The sequence below is a fragment of the Salvelinus namaycush genome, chromosome 16, assembly GCF_016432855.1.
Source record: "Salvelinus namaycush isolate Seneca chromosome 16, SaNama_1.0, whole genome shotgun sequence".
Classification (NCBI taxonomy): domain Eukaryota; kingdom Metazoa; phylum Chordata; class Actinopteri; order Salmoniformes; family Salmonidae; genus Salvelinus; species Salvelinus namaycush.
Window position 1 is genome coordinate 27,383,577 of NC_052322.1, and position 23,749 is coordinate 27,407,325.

The window sequence follows — 23,749 nt, forward strand, 5'->3', positions numbered from 1 at the left end:
CCCTATCTATTATACGTAATTCTCCTTATCAATATACTAATAAATGTTGTTTTTTAAAATCGTAGTTTTACTGTTAAAAAAGAAAGATGCTGGTAACACAATTATAACGCATTGGTTATCACAGTGTATGATGTAGAAGTAGACTATATAACTATGGTAATGATGTACACCTCAATTCCTCATTGGTTTGGAAATATATTGTATTGTACAATGAACACAATATGAATGTAAACGTATAGCCTACAATAAAGCATTCAGCTGTCAGTAGAGTACATCATGTTGTGCAATTTAGTGTATACAACAAAAAATAAACAAATATCCACTAAAGGTAATACCTATACATATATTTTGTAAAAACAACCGTTCCCTTATTACATCCCTGGCAAAAGACAAAAAGACATTGGTTTCTGTTTAATAGATAGCACACTGTTTTATTAGTATATTTAGCTTTGTGATGTACAGCTTTGGAGAAAAAAAAGTCACATTTAAGTTTGGAAACATTTTACCTTAGCAGTGACATCACACTTAAGAAAGCTTCATTTCAAATCATTGGTTTTTCATTAATCAAAGTGATATGTTAGGGAAAAGAACCACCCATGCTGTTTTGCATTAAACAAACAGAAATCTTTTTTTTCTTATTTTTTCAATCTTTAAGTTGCTTCACACACATAATATATATATATTATATATATATATATATTTCTAAATAATAAAAATATTTAGCCACATGTACTGGAAAAAAGGTATCCACTGTTATATATATATATATAACACAATAAATATAAAAAATAATAATAATTTTGATATAATTTATATGGTATCAATGAGGGAAATGGGCCTTCAGTAAGATGTGTTAAAAAAGTGTCCTTTTCCTGAGGTTTTTGTCTGCAGTTGAGTTTTTCCTCACTAAATATACTAATAGTCTAGAAAACCCTTCAAGGGCATGTCAATGGCTTATAATTCACTGAGGAACAAATTCTCGTATATTGGTAAAGTGGTCACACCAGAGCTTCAGTTCACTGTGACTCACTGGTTTGTGTGTATCAGGTAAGCTAAGGAGAGGGCATTCCTTAAGCCAAGCACACAGCTCTCCCAACAATCAGTTTCTAAATATGTGTCCATGTGACATTAACCTAATTAGACATGGTCCCATTTCCCATCAATGTACAAGGTATCAGACTAACTTAAAACAGGGTGGAGAGAAATGACCAAACAAAACAACAAAAAAGAATAGCAAAAATCTGTACATGTAAACATCACACTTCCACTGAGTCCAAAATCAGGAGGAAAATACAGTTTCACATTGGTATTAGGTACAAATCGAAACTGAGAAAGACAATCAGCTTCTCGTACAGTAGGTAAAGTGGAAAACCTAAAACAGAACCGAGGAATCCAAAGCACCACCAAATTATAAAATAAAACACACTATGGTCGGAAAAACTATTTTAATTTGACTGTAGCTGTACACTGCCCTGATAGAAAAATAAAAAGTTCCGCCATTTTTTTCTCCTTTCTTGTTTTTATGTCGAGCTATACATCTGACCAAAGCAGATATTTGTTTTAAAATGTGTGTTCATTTGCGGTACCCTGACCAGCACCACACATATTTTTGCTCCTGTCTGAGTGGAACCATCTCTGTTGGGGGTGACATTTGTAAAGTCATTGAGGTCCAATGTCAGTTGGCGCTTAAAACAGTATGATCAGGGTTAAGGGAATCACACCTTTCCCACACTCAGAACACTGCCCCTTCACTGAAGTGCTGACACTGCTGCATAGCATTCCCAGGGGGAGAGATACATGCAGTAGTCTGAGAGGGGGAGTTTCATGAAGGCCATGGCTAAGGTTGCAAACTTGGTCTGTGCTTGGTTGGCACATTCTCTGGCATGTCAAGTCTTTTTGGCCCTAAGCAGGAGAATAATCATGGCTCCAATCAACAACATGTTTGAAGCTAATCACAAGGTCAACAATGCTAATCTTAACAGAGAGCACTCCCTCAAGCATTTGTTAGGGTGTGGGTTTTGTGTTGGGCACAGAGGTCAGATCACTAAACGTGAAGCTGGTCAGGTTGGTTGTTAAACATGTTGACATCCTTGTTTGGAATGTACAGTATAGGCATACAGAGTAACTTCACTTGAGATGTTGGTATTGTACAAAATATTATTTGATAATACCACTGACTTGCACTACAAAATATGTATAAAATAATAATAAAAATAGAAAATGTGTATTGACAGTGAGCGCTCCACCGCCGTTAAGGAGCCAGAAGTTTGAGTAAGAATGCTGTGATTATGGCTAAAATACTCCAAGACGCACTGTATACAATAGCTGCACACAGAAAGGAATGGAAATTAAACAGTGAGCAAGTTACATATTTCCAAGATTGTCTTTTGCCTATTTTTACAGTATGTTTTCTTAACGTATGTAGCTGTCTGTGAGAAACTACAGAGCAAACCCCAGAGGTGCAAACGGAGGAGGAGGGAGGAGTATTTAGCGAGAGCTTTACTATATAATCTCTTACCACCTTCTTAGAGATACATTTAATTGTCCCTCGTCTATATTACAAATGCATAACTTTCACAATCTTCTTCTTTTTTCCACTAAACTATATAGCAGACGTTCGTGGCATGTGACAGTACAAAATTCAGCAGCGCTCAACTGGTCATTTCTAAAGAGGTAGGATCCATCCATCGCTCTGTGTTGACCTGGGGTAGTAGGGAAATACAGAGGACGGCAAAACTGTCTCTAGCAACTGCTCTGTAAGATCATAAATTACAGCACTATGTACAGTTTGGCAACAGCACTGCTTGTACTACTTGTCTGGCAATCCTTTGAAACCTCAAACCTGCAGTGGCAAAAAAGGCAGTTTTAAGACTGAAGTGAATAAGAATGAAGAGAATCCCCTTCTAAGTTAATTCTAGCCCCCCCCCCCCCCCCCCCCCCCCCACACACACACACAAAAAAACGTCATATTCATCTACTGTACTGAGAGAATTGTAGCTTAAGATCCCAGGGCATAAGCAGAGTGAAGGATGGATCCGCAGAAAGGAGGGCGATACTAATAAGAAAACACGTTTTGAAGCCATCAAAGCCACATTGAGAGAGAACACAGTGAGGGGGTTTCCTCTTGACTGGTCATTTTGCATATTTCTCTTGTGTTTGTCATTTTTTTACCCACTAAGCAGATTCAATCAAGAGCTTGCTCTGAGATGAAGTGGACTTCTTGGACTTCATTTTCTACTTTCTATCTAGGCATACTATTTCCATAACATTAAAAAAAAAATGTTTTCTTAATAATTTTGTACTCATTATGGAGATCAGATTTGACATTGCACATGTATGCTAGGCGGATAGATCAAGGTGTTGTTTTGTGGTTCAGAATGTTGCCAGTGAGCCCAGTGCTCCATTCAATCTCTCACAGGGGTCTTGACTAGATGGGATGCCGCTAATGTCATTAGTGACTTTTCATAGCAGGTTCGGAGAACTTATGCAGCAAGTTAAGGTTAGGAAAATAGTTAGGGTTAACTAAAATGCAAAAATTCTCCCTGATGTGACTCGAATATCTATGTTTTGACATCACTTTGACATCAGGGGAATCCCTTCTAGACATGACCTCTCACAGGCCACGGAGCTAGTGCACCTAAATCAATGGCTTTCATTTACACAATAGAGGTGGTCGTATGTGATGCGTTGTACAACTCGCACTTTGGGCTCAGATAGCCTCTTTTCGTTAACACTATGCAGTCAAGGGCCAGGAATGTGATGATTATCAACTGCATTGCGATACTCTTCCTCTTTCCTTTAGTAGTACACACCTCGCCAGTGCAAGATGGAGCCCTGAACAAGCAGGGCCTTCGTCACAGATTTCTGTTGCTTCAGTGTGCAAAAGGGAGCAAATTACAGTGACACAACAATGAGCCCCTTCAGGCTTGCCTCTTGAAGAAACATTTAGCTTTTTTTCTCCTCTCGTTCTAAAAAGGTACAAACCTCACAGACTTTGGCCACACCTTGTACAGTAAGATAGATAGGCCCAGATCACCCTTGTGAGTGGCTGCAAGAGAAGCACATTGCTCCTTTTATGCCTCCAGAGGTTCAAACTCATGAAGAAAACTACAAAGGAAAAGGTTAATGTAAAAACAACACAGCCTTATGAAAGAACAAAAAGATCAACCAGAGTGCCTAGTAGCAGAGAGAAGCAACTGACTGGGATGGCATGTCGTTTTCAAAAATTAATTTTTTGTCTCTTATCTGTCTCGAGTAGTTTTTGCTTCTTTTTGTTTGTGTTGTTGTCTTGAGGTGCTCTGGTTGTGCAGGAGGCTGGCGTCCTGACTTGAGGTTATAGGTCTGTGGCAAAAGTCCGGTCCATATAGCAGCAGCGTGGATTAATGGCCATCTCAAAGAGTCAATAGACAAAGAAATACAGAATTCCTCCCAGAACCAAGGTCCAGAACTAAGCCGGACAGAGCTCAGGTAAGGTCAGGGGGGAGAAGGGGATGGGGGGGGGTATAGGTCCGGAGGAGGAGGGTAGGTTAGAGAGAGGAATGCAGAACCAGACCCAGAAGAGACGGTATCATCGAGTGATGAGTGTTGACAACCAGATCGGGACAAACCAAAACCTCGAATTGATGGGGGAGCAACGAGCCACCAGGGGGGTGGAAAACATGGAGGCCTCTGGAAAAAAATCTCCAGCTACCTTTGGAGACGTTCAGTCTCCCACAGAACATACTTCCTTGCCCCCAGTCCTTCACTTTACTGATGCTTCTAGAATCAAATATGGACTGAATATATACATTACACAAATAACGGGACAAACAATACTTCGTTTGGGATAAAATTTTAACTATAGTTACAATATTTATTCTTCTTGAAATGGTTAAGACGTTGCTTCCTGCAGGTCTTTGAAAACACTGAACACATCAGGTAGTAACTGGTGAGCATTGTATGATAACGGCACCCAGTATGAATGAAGTACTAGAACGGTTGGTTGGTAGATCTGAGGTATTTCCATGTGGAAAAGATGGCATCTCCATAATGCATAAGTTAAAGTGTTGCTCCCGGGACATCACGGTCTTTATTACTCAACGGGTAGGTGAGGTCTGAATCAGGGGAAAGTGCTTTAGGACACAGAGAGCTTATTTACAGCGAGCGCGACAAGTTGTCTCTCTTTTTACATTTTTCCCCCCAGTCTTCTTCCTTAGCCTCTTTTCATTAACAAAGTGGTTCAGTGTCTTATAGTTAGTGCTCTCTTTCAGATCAGTCAACACCCCTTTTCAGTAGCTCGGAACGGTGCCAAACAAACGTAAATATTCTACAGGCTTCGAAAAAACTAACTGATTCAAATCAAAGGATTTTTCTTTGTACTAATCAGGGAGTCTCGCTTTCATTGTTATTGGGGAGGGCGAGGTTGTTTAGGGGATCTGTGTACTGCAGCACATAGAGCTTCCTGGCACACAAAAAGGATCCACTTATTTTATTCGTACACAAGGGGGTGCTCTTCTCTCATTACAGCACAACCCTTCAGTGTTCTCCAGTGCACCAGCCCACCACTCTCTCCCCCACACTAGGTAGACTAATTTCCGACTCTCTGTGTCATCCCTCTTCTTTCCACAGAGCTATGGGAGTGAGGGAGAGCTGTTATGATTGGGAGGGAGCGCGTTCCTTTACAGGTGGTTGAAGAGAGGGAGAAACGCTGTTCCAAAGTGGTCACAGACAGTGCTCTTTCTCTCCACGCACTAATGCCAAAACAATCAAGGGGGTTTGGATTATTAGACTAGAGGAAGGTAGCGCTGTTGCATGCCTTCTTTTCCTGGCGATGAGGAGAATGTAAAGGTTGGTGGAGGAGGACGATATCACGGACGAATGGATCTGCTGAGTGCGAGAGTGGTTGGTCGGTTAGTTAGGGTTTGTGTGGGAGAGTTGGAGTGAGATAGGGAGGAGGAGGGAGTCGGGGGGAGATGGAGTTTTCATCTCAGTTCTGCTGCAGGATCAGGGTCTCTAGCTCGTCGGCCGAGCGGAGCAGGAAGGCGGCTGACTCGCGGTAGCCGGCGATGAGCTGACGCACGGCTGTGATCTCCGTGGGGCTGAGCTGTGCCGAGGCCCCGCTCCCTCCGCCACCACCGCTCCGCCCGTGGCTGTTGGAGCTGGCCGATGACGAGTTGGACACCAGGGACTTCATGCTGAGGTCAGTAGGGCCTGGGGAAAAACACACTTAAATGAAGACACCTACTGGGGGCATTTTACTACAAATGTAACTCTTAGAAATTGTAAATATGCATTCTTATCCACTTATCAACAGTAGGAAATATATTTTATGTATGTTTGTAAATGTTTGCTACGTCCAAATATGGGCATTATTTAAATATGGAATTGATTTCTCATTCTCGATATGTTTCAATACACCTCAGTCCATTCTTAACTAGGCCAGTGCTGCTGCTACAGTACAAGCAGCATGCTTCAGGTAAGCTAAGGTATGCTGCTACTCTAAGATGCCATTCGCTGGTCAATCAAAGACGTGAAGCATCCTCTCTCACCGTTGCTCTGAGCAGTGGCGGTTGTCAAGGAGACAGGGTGTTGCATGCTTGCTCCTAGGCCCCCGTAACCACGGTAACTGTAGTTGAGCCCACCGTTGATGTAGAGCTGGTCCTGGGAGTAGGCTGAGGCAGCCAGGGAGTAGGCAGAGTGGGCCAGGGAGGCTGGCTCGCGAGAACTGGGCTTGTCAAGTGCTATCTGCTCCTCCTGGGGGGAGACGAGACGAGAGAGTTCAGTCCCACTTCCAAGTATATAATATACTCAAGGTTAAGAAGAACAGACTTCGCCATTGGCTATTGGAAAACATCCACAGTACATCCACCCACCTGAGAAAATACACACACGCACGCACGCACGCACGCACGCACGCACGCACGCACGCACGCACGCACGCACACACACACACACACAGAGAGCACTCACATGTGCCTGGTAGACATCCAGCCGCATCCTCTTGGCAGCCTTGCGTGTCTCGCTCTCGCAGGCGGCTGCCAGGATGTTCTCAGCCATGGCTGAGGTGAGGTGAGGTGGGGTGGGTCGTGTCTGGCAGGGGAGAAACAATCAGCACAAATTCATCCCCACGTCAGAGCAAAGTACCCTTTTTAAGGTTGAATAATGCTTGTTATAGCCTTTACTGTCTGCAGTTTGCTTAAGAATAGACAGTTATGCTTTGCTTGAATTCTTGCCAGAATAATCAACACTGCATACAGTAGTGTGTACACAGTAGGCACCATAAGGTGAACATCCCAACATTGTGTGAAAAGAACCCATTGACCACAGGAGGGCAATAAAGAACCCATTGACCACAGGGGGGGCTGTAAAGAGCCCATTGACCACAGGGGTAACAGTAAAGAGCCCATTGACCATAGGAGTGCAATAAAGAACCTATTGACCACAGGAGGGCAGTAAAGAGCCCACTGACCACAGGAGTGCAATAAAGAACCCATTGACCACAGGGGGGGGCAGTAAAGAGCCCATTGACCACAGGGGTAACAGTAAAGAGCCCATTGACCATAGGAGTGCAATAAAGAACCTATTGACCACAGGAGGGCAATAAAGAACCCATTGACCACAGGGGGGGCAGTAAAGAACCAATTGACCACAGGAGGGCAATAAAGAACCCATTGACCACAGGAGGGCAATAAAGAACCCAGGGGCAGTAAAGAGCCCATTGACCACAGGGGTGGCAGTAAAGAGCCCATTGACCACAGGAGGGCAGTAAAGAACCAATTGACCACAGGAGGGCAATAAAGAACCCATTGACCACAGGGGGGGCAGTAAAGAGCCCATTGACCACAGGGGTGGCAGTAAAGAGCCCATTGACCACAGGGGTGGCAGTAAAGAGCCCATTGACCACAGGAGTGCAATAAAGAACCCATTGACCACAGGGGGGGCAGTAAAGAGCCCATTGACCACAGGGGGGGCAGTAAAGAGCCCATTGACCACAGGGGGGGCAGTAAAGAGCCCATTGACCACAGGGGGGCAGTAAAGAGCCCACTGACCACAGGAGTGCAATAAAGAACCCATTGACCACAGGGGGGGCAGTAAAGAGCCAATTGACCACAGGGGTAACAGTAAAGAGCCCATTGACCATAGGAGTGCAATAAAGAACCTATTGACCACAGGAGGGCAATAAAGAACCCATTGACCACAGGGGGGGCAGTAAAGAACCAATTGACCACAGGAGGGCAATAAAGAACCCATTGACCACAGGGGGGGCAGTAAAGAGCCCATTGACCACAGGGGTGGCAGTAAAGAGCCCATTGACCACAGGAGGGCAGTAAAGAGCCCATTGACCACAGGAGGGCAATAAAGAACCAATTGACCACAGGAGGGCAATAAAGAACCCATTGACCACAGGGGTGGCAGTAAAGAGCCCATTGACCACAGGAGTGCAATAAAGAACCCATTGACCACAGGGGGGCAGTAAAGAGCCCATTGACCACAGGGGGGCAGTAAAGAGCCCACTGACCACAGGAGTGCAATAAAGAACCCATTGACCACAGGGGGGGCAGTAAAGAGCCCATTGACCACAGGGGGGCAGTAAAGAGCCCACTGACCACAGGAGTGCAATAAAGAACCCATTGACCACAGGGGGGGCAGTAAAGAACCCATTGACCACAGGGGTGGCAGTAAAGAGCCCATTGACCATAGGAGTGCAATAAAGAACCTATTGACCACAGGAGGGCAATAAAGAACCCATTGACCACAGGGGGGGCAGTAAAGAACCAATTGACCACAGGAGGGCAATAAAGAACCCATTGACCACAGGAGGGCAATAAAGAACCCATTGACCACAGGGGGGGCAGTAAAGAGCCCATTGACCACAGGGGTGGCAGTAAAGAGCCCATTGACCACAGGAGGGCAGTAAAGAGCCCATTGACCACAGGAGGGCAATAAAGAACCAATTGACCACAGGAGGGCAATAAAGAACCCATTGACCACAGGGGGGGCAGTAAAGAGCCCATTGACCACAGGGGTGGCAGTAAAGAGCCCATTGACCACAGGGGTGGCAGTAAAGAGCCCACTGACCACAGGAGTGCAATAAAGAACCCATTGACCACAGGGGGGGCAGTAAAGAGCCAATTGACCACAGGGGGGCAGTAAAGAGCCCACTGACCACAGGGGGGCAGTAAAGAACCCATTGACCACAGGGGGGGCAGTAAAGAGCCCATTGACCACAGGGGGGCAGTAAAGAGCCCACTGACCACAGGGGGGCAGTAAAGAGCCCACTGACCACAGGAGTGCAATAAAGAACCCATTGACCACAGGGGGGGGGGGGGGGGGGGGGCAGTAAAGAGCCCATTGACCACAGGGGGGCAGTAAAGAGCCCACTGACCACAGGGGGGCAGTAAAGAACCCATTGACCACAGGGGGGGAGTAAAGAGCCCATTGACCACAGGGGGGGGGGGGCAGTAAAGAGCCCATTGACCACAGGGGGGCAGTAAAGAGCCCATTGGCCACATGGGGGCAGTAAAGAGCCCATTGACCACAGGGGGGCAGTAAAGAGCCCATTGACCACAGGGGTGGCAGTAAAGAGCCCATTGACCACAGGGGTGGCAGTAAAGAGCCCATTGACCACAGGAGTGCAATAAAGAACCCATTGACCACAGGGGGGGCAGTAAAGAGCCCATTGACCACAGGGGGGGGCAGTAAAGAGCCCATTGACCACAGGGGGGCAGTAAAGAGCCCACTGACCACAGGAGTGCAATAAAGAACCCATTGACCACAGGGGGGGCAGTAAAGAGCCAATTGACCACAGGGGTAACAGTAAAGAGCCCATTGACCATAGGAGTGCAATAAAGAACCTATTGACCACAGGAGGGCAATAAAGAACCCATTGACCACAGGGGGGGCAGTAAAGAACCAATTGACCACAGGAGGGCAATAAAGAACCCATTGACCACAGGGGGGGCAGTAAAGAGCCCATTGACCACAGGGGTGGCAGTAAAGAGCCCATTGACCACAGGGGTGGCAGTAAAGAGCCCATTGACCACAGGAGGGCAGTAAAGAGCCCATTGACCACAGGAGGGCAATAAAGAACCAATTGACCACAGGAGGGCAATAAAGAACCCATTGACCACAGGGGGGGCAGTAAAGAGCCCATTGACCACAGGGGTGGCAGTAAAGAGCCCATTGACCACAGGGGTGGCAGTAAAGAGCCCATTGACCACAGGAGTGCAATAAAGAACCCATTGACCACAGGGGGGGCAGTAAAGAGCCCATTGACCACAGGGGGGCAGTAAAGAGCCCACTGACCACAGGAGTGCAATAAAGAACCCATTGACCACAGGGGGGGCAGTAAAGAGCCAATTGACCACAGGGGGGCAGTAAAGAGCCCACTGACCACAGGGGGGCAGTAAAGAACCCATTGACCACAGGGGGGGCAGTAAAGAGCCCATTGACCACAGGGGGGCAGTAAAGAGCCCACTGACCACAGGGGGGCAGTAAAGAGCCCACTGACCACAGGAGTGCAATAAAGAACCCATTGACCACAGGGGGGGGGGGGGGGGGGGGCAGTAAAGAGCCCATTGACCACAGGGGGGCAGTAAAGAGCCCACTGACCACAGGGGGGCAGTAAAGAACCCATTGACCACAGGGGGGGCAGTAAAGAGCCCATTGACCACAGGGGGGCAGTAAAGAGCCCATTGGCCACATGGGGGCAGTAAAGAGCCCATTGACCACAGGGGGGCAGTAAAGAGCCCATTGACCACAGGGGTGGCAGTAAAGAGCCCATTGACCACAGGGGGGCAGTAAAGAGCCCATTGACCACAGGAGGGCAATAAAGAACCAATTGACCACAGGAGGGCAATAAAGAACCCATTGACCACAGGGGGGGCAGTAAAGAGCCCATTGACCACAGGGGTGGCAGTAAAGAGCCCATTGACCACAGGGGTGGCAGTAAAGAGCCCATTGACCACAGGAGTGCAATAAAGAACCCATTGACCACAGGGGGGGCAGTAAAGAGCCCATTGACCACAGGGGGGCAGTAAAGAGCCCACTGACCACAGGAGTGCAATAAAGAACCCATTGACCACAGGGGGGGCAGTAAAGAGCCAATTGACCACAGGGGGGCAGTAAAGAGCCCACTGACCACAGGGGGGCAGTAAAGAACCCATTGACCACAGGGGGGGCAGTAAAGAGCCCATTGACCACAGGGGGGCAGTAAAGAGCCCACTGACCACAGGGGGGCAGTAAAGAGCCCACTGACCACAGGAGTGCAATAAAGAACCCATTGACCACAGGGGGGGGGGGGGGCAGTAAAGAGCCCATTGACCACAGGGGGGCAGTAAAGAGCCCACTGACCACAGGGGGGCAGTAAAGAACCCATTGACCACAGGGGGGGCAGTAAAGAGCCCATTGACCACAGGGGGGGGGGGCAGTAAAGAGCCCATTGACCACAGGGGGGCAGTAAAGAGCCCATTGGCCACATGGGGGCAGTAAAGAGCCCATTGACCACAGGGGGGCAGTAAAGAGCCCACTGACCACAGGGGGGCAGTAAAGAGCCCACTGACCACAGGAGTGCAATAAAGAACCCATTGACCACAGGGGGGGGGGGGGCAGTAAAGAGCCCATTGACCACAGGGGGGCAGTAAAGAGCCCACTGACCACAGGGGGGCAGTAAAGAACCCATTGACCACAGGGGGGGCAGTAAAGAGCCCATTGACCACAGGGGGGGGGGGGGGCAGTAAAGAGCCCATTGACCACAGGGGGGCAGTAAAGAGCCCATTGGCCACATGGGGGCAGTAAAGAGCCCATTGACCACAGGGGGGCAGTAAAGAGCCCATTGACCACAGGGGGGCAGTAAAGAGCCCAAAACATTTTCAGACGCACCTGCTCATTACAAGAAGTTTCCAAATCATCTCTTATAGATGAAGTTATACTAGATAGTCTCCTTCCTAACCAGACACATGAACACTGACTACATTTTCAACCGAATATTTTACCAGGTAAGGGACAAAACAAAAGTATTATATCATGATCTAAGAACCAATGGTGATACAAACCAGCAAAAAAAAATCAATGATGATGAATCCTATGGGAGTACTGCTGCTAGACAGAGCCCAGACATCATCTATACATGGGGGATGTTGGGGGAGAGGGCAAATGGCTACCAGACCAGCCACACACAGGACCACGAGAGAGGGAGGGATGAGAGAGAGAGGCTAGATAGGTATGGTACATCTAAACCAGCCACACACAGAATGAGGAATGAGAGAGAGACAGAGATGGAGGGATGAAAGACAGTAGGAATGAGAGAGAGACAGATGGAGGGATGAAAGAGAGTAGGAATGAGAGAGAGAGGAGGTATGATAGAGAGTAGGAATGAGAGTGAGAGGAGGTATGATAGAGAGTAGGAATGAGAGAGAGACAGAGATGGAGGGATGAAAGAGAGTAGGAATGAGAGAGACAGAGATGGAGGGATGATAGAGAGTAGGAATGAGAGAGAGACAGAGATGGAGGGATGAAAGAGAGTAGGAATGAGAGAGACAGAGATGGAGGGATGATAGAGAGTAGGAATGAGAGAGAGACAGAGATGGAGGGATGAAAGAGAGTAGGAATGAGAGAGAGAGAGATGGAGGGATGAAAGAGAGTAGGAATGAGAGAGAGACAGAGATGGAGGGATGATAGAGAGTAGGAATGAGAGAGAGACAGAGATGGAGGGATGAAAGAGAGTAGGAATGAGAGAGAGAGAGATGGAGGGATGAAAGAGAGTAGGAATGAGAGAGAGACAGAGATGGAGGGATGAAAGAGAGTAGGAATGAGAGAGAGAGAGAGATGGAGGGATGAAAGAGAGTAGGAATGAGAGAGACAGAGATGGAGGGATGATAGAGAGTAGGAATGAGAGAGAGACAGAGATGGAGGGATGATAGAGAGTAGGAATGAGAGAGAGACAGAGATGGAGGGATGAAAGAGAGTAGGAATGAGAGAGACAGAGATGGAGGGATGATAGAGAGTAGGAATGAGAGAGAGACAGAGATGGAGGGATGAAAGACAGTAGGAATGAGAGAGAGAGAGATGGAGGGATGAAAGAGAGTAGGAATGAGAGAGAGACAGAGATGGAGGGATGAAAGAGAGTAGGAATGAGAGAGAGACAGAGATGGAGGGATGAAAGAGAGTAGGAATGAGAGAGAGACAGAGATGGAGGGATGATAGAGAGTAGGAATGAGAGAGACAGATGGAGGGATGAAAGAGAGTAGGAATGAGAGAGAGAGATGGAGGGATGAAAGAGAGTAGGAATGAGAGAGACAGATGGAGGGATGAAAGAGAGTAGGAATGAGAGAGACAGATGGAGGGATGAAAGACAGTAGGAATGAGAGAGAGACAGAGATGGAGGGATGAAAGAGAGTAGGAATGAGAGAGAGAGAGATGGAGGGATGAAAGAGAGTAGGAATGAGAGAGACAGAGATGGAGGGATGATAGAGAGTAGGAATGAGAGAGAGACAGAGATGGAGGGATGATAGAGAGTAGGAATGAGAGAGAGACAGAGATGGAGGGATGAAAGAGAGTAGGAATGAGAGAGACAGAGATGGAGGGATGATAGAGAGTAGGAATGAGAGAGAGACAGAGATGGAGGGATGAAAGACAGTAGGAATGAGAGAGAGAGAGATGGAGGGATGAAAGAGAGTAGGAATGAGAGAGAGACAGAGATGGAGGGATGAAAGAGAGTAGGAATGAGAGAGAGACAGAGATGGAGGGATGATAGAGAGTAGGAATGAGAGAGAGACAGATGGAGGGATGAAAGAGAGTAGGAATGAGAGAGAGAGATGGAGGGATGAAAGAGAGTAGGAATGAGAGAGACAGATGGAGGGATGAAAGAGAGTAGGAATGAGAGAGACAGATGGAGGGATGAAAGAGAGTAGGAATGAGAGAGAGACAGAGATGGAGGGATGAAAGACAGTAGGAATGAGAGAGAGACAGAGATGGAGGGATGAAAGACAGTAGGAATGAGAGAGAGACAGATGGAAGGATGAAAGACAGTAGGAATGAGAGAGAGACAGAGATGGAGGGATGAAAGACAGTAGGAATGAGAGAGAGACAGATGGAGGGATGAAAGACAGTAGGAATGAGAGAGAGACAGAGATGGAGGGATGAAAGACAGTAGGAATGAGAGAGAGACAGAGATGGAGGGATGAAAGAGAGTAGGAATGAGAGAGAGACAGAGATGGAGGGATGAAAGAGAGTAGGAATGAGAGAGAGACAGAGATGGAGGGATGAAAGACAGTAGGAATGAGAGAGAGACAGATGGAAGGATGAAAGACAGTAGGAATGAGAGAGACAGAGATGGAGGGATGAAAGAGAGTAGGAATGAGAGAGACAGAGATGGAGGGATGATAGAGAGTAGGAATGAGAGAGAGACAGAGATGGAGGGATGATAGAGAGTAGGAATGAGAGAGAGACAGAGATGGAGGGATGAAAGACAGTAGGAATGAGAGAGAGAGAGATGGAGGGATGAAAGAGAGTAGGAATGAGAGAGACAGATGGAGGGATGAAAGAGAGTAGGAATGAGAGACAGAGATGGAGGGATGATAGAGAGTAGGAATGAGAGAGAGACAGAGATGGAGGGATGAAAGACAGTAGGAATGAGAGAGAGAGAGATGGAGGGATGAAAGAGAGTAGGAATGAGAGAGAGACAGATGGAAGGATGAAAGACAGTAGGAATGAGAGAGAGACAGATGGAGGGATGAAAGAGAGTAGGAATGAGAGAGAGAGGAGGTATGATAGATGTGGTATGTACCTCCATGCCGTTCTTCTTCATTCGGCGGCAGGATTTGAGGTAGGTGCGGATGCGCTTGCGAGCGCGCAGCTCGAACTCTGGGAACTGGCGGCTACACGACTCGATGATGGCCTGGATCTTCTCCTTGGGCTGCTTGGAGATGGGCACCATGCGGTCCAGGTTCTCATCCACAAACAGACGCACAAACATCTGAAAAGAAGATTACAAAAATCCTGTAGAAAAAAGCGTGTGTGTCTGCTCTGCTGCTTCCAGTGTTCCTGAGGTGAAGGTCATGTAAAGGTGAGAGGAGCTCTTTCATTGTGTGTGTGTGTGTTCGCGCACGTGTGGCGTGTGCATGTGTGCACGCTGTGTGTGCGGTTGTGTCTAGCTGACGTGAGAGCAGCTCTTACGTTGAAGGCCTTTAGTCTCTCGGGGTCCTTGCCCTCGGTGTCGTTGATCTTGTCACTGTCGTCGTGATCATCGTCGTCATCGTCGTCTGCCACCGCCACGCCTCTGGTCACGGTCAGGTCCTCGGCACATGTCTCCATCTTCAATGAGTCGTAGCTTCCTGAGCTGTACTGAGGAGACTGTCACACACACACACATATAGGTGCACGTGCACATACACACACACACACATCAAAACACAAGCACAGGTGCACACACACACACACACACACACACACACACACACACACACACACACACACACACACACACACACACACACACACACACACACACACACACACACACACACACACACACACAAACAGAGAATAAGCACAGACAAAGAAAGAACAGACACAAAGCCGGGGTAAGATTTTCACTCAGCCTGTATGCTAGGTGACATTGAAAAGCACCCGGTACAATCTCAATGGTGAGGAACACTGATGACAGCGAGGCACAAAACACTGCTAGATGTTGTTGTGGTGAAACAGTTCTATTTGTTTGATCCTTCCAATGTGGCAAATAAGATGCTTTCAAGGACAACGCTGCATTGTCAGAGCATGGTGAAGTGTGTGTCTCATTCAATAGCCAGAGAGCAGGAAAGAAGAACCTTTTATCCCCTCTCCTTTCATACTGTCCTCCACTGACTCCTGTATGGATATTCATCACAAGTACAGCAACACAACTAGGCTACTTCTCCTGGCACAGCAACTCTCACCGCTCTCATGCACATTGTCTTGCTGGTTTTCTGTCAAGATTGATGTCTTGGAATCTGAACTTAGAACCTTCTCAAAATGGCGTCTATTCATTCTCCATCCACAGGAAGTGTATAAGTAATTGCAGTTTGGCGAGATCTCAATGGAAACTTCTCAGCTTTGTGCAATGCCCTGGCAATGAACCTCACCTTCTTGTGCAGACCTCACCCTTCATAGTCGGTCATAGCAAGACAGTAGTCGTCTATAACAATGGCACACTGAGCTGTTACTCACACTGTCCTGGTGGGCTCATTGCTCAACATTATCACTTTGTGTGTAATATATCACCATTAGACCTGGGGTCAAATACTACTTGAAATCTTTCAAATACTTTTACTGTTTGTTTAAGTCTGCCTGGAGTGCCAGATGGGCGAGGCTTGCAGTTTTGCATCCTATTCTATTGGTTCATTGCACCAGGGAAACTCAATCAATCTCAGCTAAAGTATTTCAAATATTTTCAGACGCAGGTCTGGGCAGAAGACCCCACCTTGTTGCCATAGTCCCTGATCGAGTCTTTGTCCAGGCGCAGCTCAGCGGCATGGGCGAGAGGCTTGACGGGGTACTTCCTGCGCAGCTCGTCTGGGGGGTCGAGCTGGAAGGGGCCCATCAGGGCCGACCCAGGCAGCCTGGTCTCACTCAGGTTGACTGGAGCCTGTTGGTCCTCGGACGATGAGGACGAGGAGGTGGTGCTGAAGTCCAGCGGGGCCGGGGGCCTGTTGCCGTTTACCACCTTCCTGTACGGGGTTCCCTCCATGCACCTCTCAGACCCCGGGGCCGCCCCGCCCGCAGACAGAAGGGTCATGGTGTGCATGCCGTTCCCGCTGCCGCTCTCCGAGGATGAGTCATCTGTGAAAACACAGGGACGGATACCAATTAGACTGGTAGAATCATCATCAGACAACACCAGCTCCAGACATTTATAGAGGGACGGGAAATATAATGTGTAGCCTACATCACACCTTGAGTATGAATCCCAGCCTCTACCCAGCCAAGGCCTCCGTGTGTCAGTACCGTTAATTAGCAGTAGAGAGAGCTGTTGTAGTCAGTATGAATGGCCATGGAACACTCAGTGTGGTGGCTATATAGTGCACTCAGTAGTGTTACAGCCATGGTGCAGCAGGCAGGCAGAGAGACATGCAGAGAGACATGCAGAGAGACATGCAGAGAGACAGGCCGAGAGACGGGCAGAGAGACGGGCAGAGAGACAGGCAGAGAGACAGGCAGAGACGTTTGCTATGGTACTGTGAGTTAGTTAATTAAAGCCATCCAAGCAGGACCAAGGCTAGGCAGCCAGTGATACTTATTCATGAAAGCAGGGCACTCCGAGTTAGAGCGTAGAGAGAGGGAAGCACAGGGAGGATAGCACCGGCACCTCCCCTGTACCCCAGTCGCACGCTGTAGGCTACACCGTACAACACTGCACACCATAGAACGAGGCAAACTAACACCAAGTCTGGCCATCCATGAGCCCAGCTCGTCTACTTGTCTCTACACACACATCCCTCCCCTCCTCTCTCCCCACCAGAGAAAGTGGTAACCTCCCATCCATCAGCCTGTGGCGAGCAGCTAGCTTCTTAACTCAACCAGCGGCAGCTACTAAATAAGTGATTGTTTAGTGCATGACTCTGCCACTGAGCCACGCTGATGGATGGCCTGTGTGTTTTTGTTTTCCACAGTCCTCCTTGTCCCTGTCTCTGTCAAACACGCACGCGCGCGCGCGCACACACACACACACACACACACACACACACACACACACACACACACACACACACACACACACACACACACACACACACACACACACACACACACACACACACACACACACACACACAATGACTAGTAGTAGGAGGGACTGTAGTATCTCTTGTGCAGCTGAGAGCAGTGCTGTGCAGTGCTCCACCACCTCTAGTATAGTGTAGTGGTGGTGGGGTGGGCCTAAGGACCTCTGCTTGGCCTCATCACACAGACTCCCATTCTCACAGACACACTGCCTGGACTGTATGCATAACCCTCTGAGTGGGACTAAGAGGGGCTCACGTGCCTCTCCCAGTGTGTGTGTGTGTGTGTGTGTGTGTGTGTGTGTGTGTGTGTGTGTGTGTGTGTGTGTGTGTGTGTGTGTGTGTGTGCGTGTGTGTGCGTGTGTGTGGGGGCAGCATTGGGGTCAGCTTTCCAAAGCTTCCAATGAGGGAGGGGAGGAGAGACAGCCACAGCCATAGAGCAGGTCAATGACAGAGAGGGAGGGGGGGATAAGGGAGAGGAGGGAGGGGGAGGGAAAGAAGGGAGAGGAGGGAGGGAAGGGAGCTTGGGGAGGTGGGGAAGAAACAAGGGCAGGGATAGTGAGGAGGTAGAGATTTAGAAAGGGAGCAAGAGAGGGATCAGAGAGAGTGGGTTATTCCATGGTAGAGGGAGGTATGGGTAGAGAGTAGAGACCAGTGTGTGGGGATAGAGAGAGGCTAGGAACTAGGAAGGAGGTCAGAGGGGGGGGGGGGGGGTAGGGGGGGGTAGGGAGCAGGTCAGGGAGAGGGAGAGAAAGACAGAGGGAAAGAGGAGAGGGTATGAAGCAAGGGAGAGCAAGAGGAGGGGGATAGAGTGGGAGGAGGGAGCGAGAGGCGGAGGCTGACAGGGATGAAGAGAGATTGAGAGAAAGGGAGGCAAGAGAGGGGAGGGAAAAGGAAGGGGAAGAGCAAAAAGACAAGAAAGGAAGATGATAGAAAAGGAGAATGAGAGAGCGATGGGGGAGAGAATGAGAGAGCGATGGGGAGAGAATGAGAGAGCGATGGGGGAGAGAATGAGAGAGCGATGGGGGAGAGAATGAGAGAGTATAAAACTATCCATGCATGGAGAATAAGGCCAGCCTAATTCCTGCCAGCTCAACACAAATCCCCCTCAGCAAGACCATGGTCGCCGGCTGGGGGAGTCACCCTCCTCTGCTGCTCTTAAAAGGCACACGACACCCAGCTCTTTCCTGTATCTGTATCCTCCCTGTATCTGTATCCTCCCTGGACTGTATCCTCCCTGGACTGTATCGTATCCTCCCTGTACTGTACTGTATCCTCCCTGTACTGTACTGTATCATCCCTGTACTGTACTGTATCCTCCCTGTACTGTATCCTGCCTGTACTGTATCCTGCCTGTACTGTAACATCCCTGTACTGTATCCTCCCTGTACTGTATCCTCCCTGTACTGTATCCTCTCTGTACTGTATCATCCCTGTACTGTATCATCCCTGTACTGTATCCTCCCTGTACTGTACTGTATCATCCCTGTACTGTGCTGTACCCTTTCTGTACAGTACTGTATCCTTTCTGTACTGTACTGTATCCTCCCTGTACTGTACTGTATCCTCCCTGTACTGTACTGCATCCTCCCTGTACTGTACTGTACTGTATCCTCCCTGTACTGTGCTGTATCCTCCCTGTACTGTATCCTCCATGTACTGTGCTGTACTGTATCCTCCCTGTACTGTACTGTATCCTTTCTGTACTGTACTGTATCCTCCCTGTACTGTACTGTATCCTCCCTGTACTGTATCCTCCCTGTACTGTACTGTATCCTCCCTGTACTGTATCCTCCATGTACTGTGCCGCACTGTATCCTCCCTGTACTGTATCCTGCCTGTACTGTACTGTATCCTGCCTGTACTGTAGTGTACTGTAGCATCCCTGTACTGTACTGTATCCTCCCTGTACTGTACTGTATCCTGCCTGTACTGTACTGTATCCTGCCTGTACTGTATCCTCCCTGTACTGTATCCTCCCTGTACTGCATCCTCCCTGTACTGTACTGTACTGTATCCTCCCTGTACTGTGCTGTATCCTCCCTGTACTGTATCCTCCATGTACTGTGCCGCACTGTATCCTCCCTGTACTGTATCCTGCCTGTACTGTACTGTATCCTGCCTGTACTGTAGTGTACTGTAGCATCCCTGTACTGTACTGTATCCTCCCTGTACTGTACTGTATCCTGCCTGTACTGTATCCTGCCTGTACTGTATCCTCCCTGTACTGTATCCTCCCTGTACTGTACTGTATTCTCCCTGTACTGTACTGTATCCTGCCTGTACTGTATCCTCCCTGTACTGTATCCTCCCTGTACTGTACTGTATCCTGCCTGTACTGTACTGTATCCTGCCTGTACTGTATCCTGCCTGTACTGTACTGTATCCTGCCTGTACTGTATCCTCCCTGTACTGTACTGTATCCTTCCTGTACTGTATCCTCCCTGTACTGTACTGTACTGTATCCTCCCTGTACTGTACTGTACTGTATCCTTCCTGTACTCTACTGTACTGTATCCTTCCTGTACTCTACTGTACTGTATCCTTCCTGTACTCTACTGTACTGTATCCTTCCTGTACTCTACTGTACTGTATCCTTCCTGTACTGTATCCTCCCTGGACTGTATCGTATCCTCCCTGTACTGTATCCTCCCTGTACTGTACTGTATCATCCCTGTACTGTACTGTATCCTCCCTGTACTGTATCCTGCCTGTACTGTATCCTGCCTGTACTGTAACATCCCTGTACTGTATCCTCCCTGTACTGTATCCTCTCTGTACTGTATCATCCCTGTACTGTATCCTCCCTGTACTGTACTGTATCATCCCTGTACTGTGCTGTACCCTTTCTGTACAGTACTGTATCCTTTCTGTACTGTACTGTATCCTCCCTGTACTGTACTGTATCCTCCCTGTACTGTACTGCATCCTCCCTGTACTGTACTGTATCCTCCCTGTACTGTGCTGTATCCTCCCTGTACTGTATCCTCCATGTACTGTGCTGTACTGTATCCTCCCTGTACTGTACTGTATCCTTTCTGTACTGTATCCTCCCTGTACTGTATCCTCCCTGTACTGTACTGTATCCTCCCTGTACTGTATCCTCCATGTACTGTGCCGCACTGTATCCTCCCTGTACTGCATCCTCCCTGTACTGTACTGTACTGTACTGTATCCTCCCTGTACTGTGCTGTATCCTCCCTGTACTGTATCCTCCATGTACTGTGCCGCACTGTATCCTCCCTGTACTGTATCCTGCCTGTACTGTACTGTATCCTGCCTGTACTGTAGTGTACTGTAGCATCCCTGTACTGTACTGTATCCTCCCTGTACTGTACTGTATCCTGCCTGTACTGTACTGTATCCTGCCTGTACTGTATCCTCCCTGTACTGTATCCTCCCTGTACTGTACTGTATTCTCCCTGTACTGTACTGTATCCTTCCTGTACTGTATCCTCCCTGTACTGTACTGTACTGTATCCTTCCTGTACTCTACTGTACTGTATCCTTCCTGTACTCTACTGTACTGTATCCTTCCTGTACTCTACTGTACTGTATCCTTCCTGTACTGTATCCTCCCTGTACTGTACCCCCTGTACTGTACTGTACTGTATCCTCCCTGTACTGTACCGTATCCTCCCTGTACTGTACTGTACCCCCTGTACTGTACTGTACTGTATCCTCCCTGTACTGTACCGTATCCTCCCTGTACTGTACTGTATCCTTCCTGTACTGTATCCTCCCTGTACTGTACCCCTGTACTGTACTGTACTGTATCCTCCCTGTACTGTACTGTATCCTCCCTGTACTGTACTGTATCCTGCCTGTACTGTACTGTATCCTGCCTGTACTGTATCCTCCCTGTACTGTATCCTCCCTGTACTGTACTGTATTCTCCCTGTACTGTACTGTATCCTGCCTGTACTGTATCCTCCCTGTACTGTATCCTCCCTGTACTGTACTGTATCCTGCCTGTACTGTACTGTATCCTGCCTGTACTGTATCCTGCCTGTACTGTACTGTATCCTGCCTGTACTGTATCCTCCCTGTACTGTACTGTATCCTTCCTGTACTGTATCCTCCCTGTACTGTACTGTACTGTATCCTTCCTGTACTCTACTGTACTGTATCCTTCCTGTACTCTACTGTACTGTATCCTTCCTGTACTCTACTGTACTGTATCCTTCCTGTACTCTACTGTACTGTATCCTTCCTGTACTCTACTGTACTGTATCCTTCCTGTACTGTATCCTCCCTGGACTGTATCGTATCCTCCCTGTACTGTATCCTCCCTGTACTGTACTGTATCATCCCTGTACTGTACTGTATCCTCCCTGTACTGTATCCTGCCTGTACTGTATCCTGCCTGTACTGTAACATCCCTGTACTGTATCCTCCCTGTACTGTATCCTCCCTGTACTGTATCATCCCTGTACTGTATCCTCCCTGTACTGTACTGTATCATCCCTGTACTGTGCTGTACCCTTTCTGTACAGTACTGTATCCTTTCTGTACTGTACTGTATCCTCCCTGTACTGTACTGTATCCTCCCTGTACTGTACTGCATCCTCCCTGTACTGTACTGTACTGTATCCTCCCTGTACTGTGCTGTACTGTATCCTCCCTGTACTGTGCTGTATCCTCCCTGTACTGTATCCTCCATGTACTGTACTGTATCCTTTCTGTACTGTACTGTATCCTCCCTGTACTGTACTGTATCCTCCCTGTACTGTATCCTCCCTGTACTGTACTGTATCCTCCCTGTACTGTATCCTCCATGTACTGTGCCGCACTGTATCCTCCCTGTACTGCATCCTCCCTGTACTGTACTGTACTGTACTGTATCCTTCCTGTACTGTGCTGTATCCTCCCTGTACTGTATCCTCCATGTACTGTGCCGCACTGTATCCTCCCTGTACTGTATCCTGCCTGTACTGTACTGTATCCTGCCTGTACTGTAGTGTACTGTAGCATCCCTGTACTGTACTGTATCCTCCCTGTACTGTACTGTATCCTGCCTGTACTGTATCCTGCCTGTACTGTATCCTCCCTGTACTGTATCCTCCCTGTACTGTACTGTATTCTCCCTGTACTGTACTGTATCCTTCCTGTACTGTATCCTCCCTGTACTCTACTGTACTGTATCCTTCCTGTACTCTACTGTACTGTATCCTTCCTGTACTCTACTGTACTGTATCCTTCCTGTACTCTACTGTACTGTATCCTTCCTGTACTCTACTGTACTGTATCCTTCCTGTACTGTATCCTCCCTGTACTGTACCCCCTGTACTGTACTGTACTGTATCCTCCCTGTACTGTACCGTATCCTCCCTGTACTGTACTGTACCCCCTGTACTGTACTGTATCCTCCCTGTACTGTACCGTATCCTCCCTGTACTGTACTGTATCCTTCCTGTACTGTATCCTCCCTGTACTGTACCCCCTGTACTGTACTGTACTGTATCCTCCCTGTACTGTACCGTATCCTCCCTGTACTGTACTGTATCCTCCCTGTACTGTACTGTACTGTATCCTCCCTGTACTGTATCCTCCATGTACTGTACTGTACTGTACTGTCAGCAGCACCCATCTAGGGACTAATGTTGAAAATTAGGGTAAGATATACACACAATGGATGGCACAACGCATCAGATGATTGTTTAGCGTGTCAATGAATTTGTAAGCTACCTGTTCCTATCCAAATAAACCAAACATGCCAATATGGCAAACATGTAGGTTAATTTACTCAGAATACACAACTGAAGATCTAGATGCTGAGACAGACGGACTGACAGACAGAGTAACACAAATAGGGCTATAGTACAGTAAAGACACAAACACACACATATAGTACATTTAACCCTGAATAACAGTGGCTATGCATGTTGACGGAGACCAGACAAAGTAGAGGATGTTTTGTTTCATTCCCCACTTCATGGCAGACTACTAGGCCTATTAGTAGTCTAGGAATGCAGAGTGCAGACAGACAGACAGACATGCTGCTAAAGTCATGTAGA

At 47.9% G+C, this 23,749-nt stretch overlaps 1 protein-coding gene across 1 annotated transcript in view; it reads right to left on the reverse strand.

Annotated features, from left to right (window-relative positions):
• Nucleotides 1-2,969: 2,969 nt before the first annotated feature.
• Nucleotides 2,970-23,749, reverse strand: part of LOC120060738 (nucleolar protein 4-like) — a 69,106-nt gene continuing 48,326 nt past the window's right edge. The window contains exons 2-7 of the mRNA XM_039010147.1: nt 16,436-16,794; nt 15,154-15,330; nt 14,765-14,953; nt 6,949-7,068; nt 6,528-6,732; nt 2,970-6,189 (exon numbers count right to left, since the gene is read on the reverse strand). Coding sequence (XP_038866075.1) covers nt 5,966-6,189; nt 6,528-6,732; nt 6,949-7,068; nt 14,765-14,953; nt 15,154-15,330; nt 16,436-16,794 — 1,274 coding nt within the window. The 3' untranslated portion in view covers nt 2,970-5,965. The remainder of the gene's footprint in view (nt 6,190-6,527; nt 6,733-6,948; nt 7,069-14,764; nt 14,954-15,153; nt 15,331-16,435; nt 16,795-23,749) is intronic.